This window comes from Alnus glutinosa, chromosome 12, assembly GCF_958979055.1.
Source record: "Alnus glutinosa chromosome 12, dhAlnGlut1.1, whole genome shotgun sequence".
In the NCBI taxonomy this organism is placed as follows: domain Eukaryota; kingdom Viridiplantae; phylum Streptophyta; class Magnoliopsida; order Fagales; family Betulaceae; genus Alnus; species Alnus glutinosa.
This window is the reverse complement of record NC_084897.1, coordinates 6711279-6718063: the sequence shown is the minus strand read 5'-3', so window position 1 is coordinate 6718063 and position 6785 is coordinate 6711279. Positions and strand designations below refer to the sequence as shown.

Sequence of the window (6785 nt, the reverse complement as noted above, 5' to 3'; positions counted from 1 at the left end):
ATAACAGTGAACAGTAAATAGCCAACAATGGCTATTCATTGTTCAACACTACAAGCATTTTTTATAATATTTTCTCAATCTCTCATTCTCCCTCTTCGTCCCTCCCGGTCCTGATGCCCAACGAAACCCTCCGGCCCTCTCGGTCAACACCACCAACCCCTTCCCTCTCCTTCACCGCCGCTGCCCTTCTTTCCTCCGTCCCCAGCAACGTCGTCATTCTCACCCAAGACCTCGCCGATGAGCTCATTCTCGTCGACACCAAGCCCGACAAGCTTCGGGGCGAGATGCTCGACCTCCAGCACGCTATTGCCTTCCTCCCCCACACCAAAATCCACGCCTCCGTCGACTACACCGTCACCATCTGATCCGATCTCTGCATCGTCATTTCCAGGGCCCGCCAGATCCTCGACTCGTCTAGGTTTTGGTTCCTCGCCGCCGATCATCTGGACGCTCGCCGATCCTCATCAGCTCAAGAAATGAGACGGGTTGGGGTTGGGGAGATGGGTTGGGGGAGATCGGAGAGTGAGAGGGAGAAGTGAAAAAAAAAAAATAATAAAGAAAAAGATTAAAAAACAATATTTTAAGAAAATGAAGAGTGGAATAAAGATTATTGTTGGAGTGTTTTTAAGATAGCCAGTGGTTAAAGTATAGATTTGTACTTTTTGAGTAGCTATTTTAACTCCAACTGCTGGAGATGGCCTTAAGTTATGTTTAGTACACAGAACGACTATTTCATTAAGAAAAGAAATAGCTTTCATTGAAAATATAAGGTAGAATGAAATAGCTTTGGAATTGCCATTCTTGAGAGGAATAGTCATTTTTCAATTTAAGGAATATGTATTTCCTCATGAGTAATGGAAATGACTATTCGAAGTTTTAGAGCCTCATTATATGTTCTAACATCAAACTATTCTATTCAACATTTTTTCATTCCTAAAAAAAATTAATCATTTTTTTCAATGGGATGATCATTTCGCGTACTAAACGTATCTTTAGTCTTCTCTTTTTTAAGAGGTAGGTTACAAGAACTGACAACCTTCTCACCCTCCACTCCATTTCTATGGGCCCTCAATGTCTATCATAATTTTTTGCAGGCTGGTTGATGATATCATTCAATTCCCATTTATCCATAGTCCCCATTGTACAATATGCTTTGACCCTCTTGGTTTTTATTTTTTATTTTTATTTTTATTTTTTTTTATTTTTTATTATTATTAATTTTTTTTTTTTGGATGAATTAGATTTCCATTCAACAAACCAACACATTTCACAAACTCTTCAGCACTTCAGCTAAAACTCTGTGTTATGGGCCTGCTAGATAAGACAACTGTAATGCTTGCTTGGACAACAACAACCCATAGTGACAAAGGGGATTCGGGTAGCAAAAGGGATACAGCCCAGAGTGATGGAAGGAATTCGGTAGTAGATGGGATATTCACATAGCTTCTAGAATAAGTCCACCTCATATATGTTAAATTACTGCTTTAGCCCTGTAACGGTGCACCTAGAAGCATCTTTTAGTTTTGTATTCCTTTGTTGGTTAGTCGTTCATTTTGGAGGGAAGAGATGGCAATCGGTTAGAATATATTCTAACCGCTTGGCTTATTTAAGGAAGGGGAAGGGTAGCTAAGAGAGCAAACTAAGATTTTGATTGAATTGTTTCCATTTTGAGAGATCGGGCCTCTCTAAGAGCCCCCCTCTATACTCAGTACAATCCAGCTTCCATTCAACTTGCCAATTCTCATTTCACCATAAAAATAGCCTTTACACTCTGATACTTCTGAACAATATCAAAAACAACCAAACTCTACCATTTCCCACCTATACACCAAACATACTCTACAAAACACAAAGAAACAAACTTAAAAGAATCCAACAGCTTTACAAACAAAAGGTAAGCAATACAAAACAATCATCGAATGCATCCAGCTGGGAGATTGTTGGACACTTATGGCTTCCGCATTGTATATGACACTGGTAGTAATCTGGATGCTCGTGTTTCCTCAGTTCTTATTGATGGGCCTTGGGTTTGGCCTCCCACTCGATCTAATCTCCTTGTGGAGATTCAGAGCCGGTTGTTTGATGTTGCTATTGGGGAAAGAGACATTCCGGTATGAAAGGCTTCTAGAGGGATCTACTTATGCTTTGAAACTTGGAACTATCTTAGGACTAAGTTTACAGAAGTTGCTTGGAGTCATGTGGTTTGGTTTGGTTTCCCTTGGCAATCCCATGACATGCGTTTATCTTATGGCTTGTTTTCAGGGGTGCTCTCATTACCAAGGAGAGAATGTGTTGTTGGGGTTTTGAGGGCAACACTTTATGCATATTCTGTTATGGGGGACAAGAGTCTATAGATTATCTTTTCTTCCATTGTAGCTTCTGTTGGCGCATATGGAGAAATTTGATGGCCCTGTGTTTGGTTCAGCAGCCTTCAACCGAATGGGACGATGTTGTGAGTTGGTCGTGTTCTCTTAAAGGCCGTAACTTGCAAGTTCTAGTCTGTAAGTTGTGCTTGGCGGCTGCTGTTTATCATTTGTGGAGGTTGAAGAATGACTTGTATCATGGGAATACCCCAAGGACCGAAGAAACTCTTGTTGCCCAAATTCAATGGGAAGTGAGAAATAGACATTTGTTTCGAAGGAAGGGTGGGAGGTCGGCCATGGCTACTCGGCTGATGCAGATTTGGAGATTGTAGTTGTTTTGTGTTGTTGGTAGATTGCTAGTTGCTTTACTGTAAGGCTAGTTTAGCTTGTGTTGATTTTGTTTTAACCGGAGAGATTTGTACTTACAGTGTTTGGTTTATAAAGTGTAAGTTCAACCAAAAAAAAAAAAAAAACCAATCATCAAACATCGATCAGCAGCAAGCCCAACCAACCATATTGCTGCAATATAGCAGAAATTCCTCTTGTATGTCCCAGTTTCTACATTTTCTGATGTCTTCTTAAACTTTCCTTTTTTCAGAGTTCTCATTCTCACTTCCCACAGGGTTTTTTTTTTTTTTTTTTTTGGGTGTAAAAGCTGCTCTTCTATTTTTGGCTGTCTCCCATGTTTAAACTCATACTGAACCTCTTGTTTTTAAACTTCTCTTCATTATTTTTATATCATTGTCTTTAACCTGAAGGAAGCAAACAATTGAAATACCATGAAGCAAAAATTTAAGACTCTATGGAGCTCCTCCCCAACTTGAGGTATCTATTTGAAAATGCCACTTACAATTTTCTCTCACTCACATTTTTGTTCTGAGGAAAAGCTAAAGAGCATCCGTTCTTTACATGAAGGAACCTCGTGTTGTGCAAAACCTTACACCTCTTCATCCTTTCACAAATTATACCTCTTTTCACAATTAATTTTCCACTAGCTGCAAGTGGCAAATTAAACTCGTCTATATATATATATATATATATATATATATGAGAAATTCTATATATTGTATTTTTACTCTACAACTCTCTCACAATGCAAATGTTTTTCAATGTCAACTAATCCTTAGATTACTATTTTTTTTTTTTTTTAACAATGACTGATCCAAAAGTTTGTTAGAATTGTCACGTCATTATTGTGAGAGATTTATTATGTGTCAATCCAAACCAACTTTTACATCAATTGGTTTCAGACTGTGTAATATTTATTGGATAAAAATATGGTATATAATCCCAAGGGATTGGCTCGAGTGTAAGTCACTTAGTTCTAGTGCTTCATAAAGCATCAAGTCTAAACTTCGACTCTTTAAGTGCAAATAATTCTTTGAGCACACCCGTCAGTCAAAACCTGAGCTTTACTCAATCGGTGTGAAAAGGGCATTTTGCACATTGTCCCGAAAATCTAGTCGGGCCGAAGCCGCCGAACCCATTGATACCCCGGTTATTGAAAAAAGTTATACAGCATTACTCTATATATATATATATATATATATATATCCTCTTCTTCTTTTTTATTCCGGGCTTGTATAATTTAGGCCATAATACACTATCAAAACAAGTATCATATCAAAAACCCAATAACCCAAGTATCAAAATTATATGTTTCCCAATTCAGTTTTACTTGAACACATGAACTCATTCTCAAACAGTAATTTAATAAAGCAGAAAATCTCCACCAATTTTTAATCCTAAAAATTGTTCGAACCTCATTCAATCATCAGCGCCGGCCTCTCCGTCAGCAGGCGACTTCCGGGCAGCGTCGGCAACGACATCGTCGGGATCGTGGGCCGGGTCGGACCTGTCCATGGCGGCCCGGACCTTGTCGAGGAAGGGCTTGAAGGCGAGCTCAATGGCCGCCCACCCCAACGCTAGGGCTCCGAATACTACCATTGCTTGCTTCGTAGCCGCCGATTTCCCCATCCTTCTCTTCTTCTTCAAGAAAAACCTTTCAACAGCAGGCCGATGGGATTTTCGTGTAAAAGCGTTTTAGGCGAAATGAATTTGAGAGAACTTTGGTCTTTGGAGGCGTGTGGGAGCCGACGCTTTGGGGGACCGCGAGGGCGTTTTTTATGGGGTGTGTTTTTTTTTTTTTTTTTTGGTTAAAAAAAAAAAATTCCAAGGGATTGGAGAATTTGTTTTTTAACACGTTCACACAAGAGGGAATAGAGATTCAAACTAATGACTTCCACTTTATGAGGCGTAGTCCTTAGTCAATTGAACTATTTCTTAAGGACAGGGCTCAAACAATCAAAAAGGGGTGAGCACCTCAATAACAAAGTCCAAATGAAAAAGACAATACCCAAACATAACAAAGCAAAAGACAATCCATTAAAGATTACAAAATGATTGTTAACGATTCGAGCCTTTCTAAAGGCCGCACATGGCGTTAATAAATGGCAAAGGAACACGATGAGGGGCCCCGAACAAAATTGCTAGTAAAACAAGGTGAAGCTCATACAAAATTTAACAAAGACTTTACTATTTTGAAAGATTATTTTGGAAGGTAACACATTTTAAGAAGTGAATATTGAATAATATTGTAACGCCCCCAAACCGCTAAAGGTTAGGTTCGTCTATTTTCATACACCAAACTGCAAAGATTCGTAAGGTCTGCCAGATAACCTAGCTAATATGCTGAATTAAGTAAATTAAAAAAAATAATAATAATAATTTTAAAACTCAGAGCTTTAATAAATGCGGAAACAGTTATTTCAAAAAGAGCAATTATGTTTGATTCAATAATTGAAAATCTAAAGAAAAACCAAATTTATTGTGCAAGTGCACTTATTGAGGTAACAGAAAAATAATATCCTACTGCTAGCCTAGATCCCATCTCGGCCGCCTAGGTCTTTCTGTTCATAACCTGAAAACAAAACAAAAATAAAGGGTGAGCGAGAAATGCTCAGTAAGACAACCCTCAACCATAAAACGGTTGAGTTAACTTCATTTTCTTTAAAACAATTATTAAAATACACTTGAAATCTAAATTTCTAGAACACAATTCAAAATTCGGCATTTTACTTAACACATAAAATACCCGTTAACAATTAAGACTTCTCATATATAGGGCCCATGTACACTATTACACCCTGTGTACTAGGGTTGCGCGGTTTACTGCGACCTTAGGCAGGTAAACTGTGGCCACATGCCTGCCCCGTCAGCTAATTAATTGAAGTGCACTTAGCATGACATAAGGATGGATTACCGCATTCTCTAAGTTTTTCAGCGGTTGCGCTTCCATCCAAGCAACGGTATCGAGCTTAAATTCTGCAAATCTCTGTGAATATATCTGGGGCCAAAATAATAGTCTCCTCCACACACGTGCCTCATTTATAAAAATCTCATTCTCATAAATTATTCTTATTCCTTTGATAACTCTTGAGGCAACGTGTGGGAGGGTTTTTACTCTCATTTTCTCATTAATTTCAAAAAGCTGTAACTTCCTGTCTCGGGAACCAACTAAACAATTTACTAATAATTAGAAAATCCTTTATAATCAAAGCTTCTCTTAAAACTGTGATTTTAAGAATAACATTTATACCGACAACTTTTATCTCAAAACTATTTTTAAAACAATCCTTCATGCATCAATATAATTTGAAATACAGAACAAGAACAATTAATTGCAAATATGCTAATAAAAGGATAAAGTAATATGACATAAAACAATTTGAGAAGGGGTAGAGGATCCCTTACCTCTCCGAATGCAACTAAAGCAAATTCCTTGACAGCTAACTAGTCACCTGAATACAGGTTCCAACAAATTAATACTACATACTCGACACTAGAAAATATCCAGACACTACTACGGTTCGTCTTGCTATCCTATTGAGAATGGATTCCCTAGATATGTTTAAAGACATTAATAAAGATAATTGTCATCAGAAATATTTTCCTTCAATATAATAAAGTTTAATAAATTCCGATATCACGAACTATACTCTTAATAAAAATGGTTTATAAAAATGATCCATGATTTTTAAGAAATTTACGAGAAGGTTTGAAACAGTTGAACTAAAATAGTTTTGCTTCTCTGTGGAAAAGATTTAAAAGAAAAATAAAATAAAATAAAAATAAAAGAATAAACAGTAAGACTAGTCTGCTATGTTTACGGCTAGAAAAGAAAAATATATATATATATATATATATATATATATATATAACATGAATCACTCGGGCGTGGAGACCCTGCTGTCCAAAAAGAAGGAAATAATAAAAACAATAAAGGCTATGCCTCCTGTGATTTTGTTGCTAGGAAAGAAAAGAAAAGAAAATAAATAAATAAATTAAGAAACCGAGAGAGGCACTCGGCGTGAAGCTTCTTGAAGGAATAAGAATAATGATAATAAGAGGAATTGCAAGTTT

The 6785-nt window shown here is 37.2% G+C and overlaps 1 protein-coding gene across 1 annotated transcript; it reads right to left on the bottom strand.

Annotated features, from left to right (window-relative positions):
• Nucleotides 1–3962: 3962 nt before the first annotated feature.
• Nucleotides 3963–4474, bottom strand: LOC133852175 (outer envelope membrane protein 7-like). Its single transcript, XM_062288868.1, has one exon. It carries the CDS (start codon nucleotides 4338–4340, stop codon nucleotides 4131–4133), a length of 210 nt encoding a protein of 69 aa, XP_062144852.1. The 5' UTR covers nucleotides 4341–4474; the 3' UTR covers nucleotides 3963–4130.
• Between the last annotated feature and the right edge of the window lie 2311 nt (nucleotides 4475–6785).

Excerpts from the sequence above, each read along its gene's own strand:
- LOC133852175 (XM_062288868.1), bottom strand. The coding sequence starts at position 4,340 with ATGGGGAAATCGGCGGCTACGAAGCAAGCAATGGTAGTATTCGGAGCC.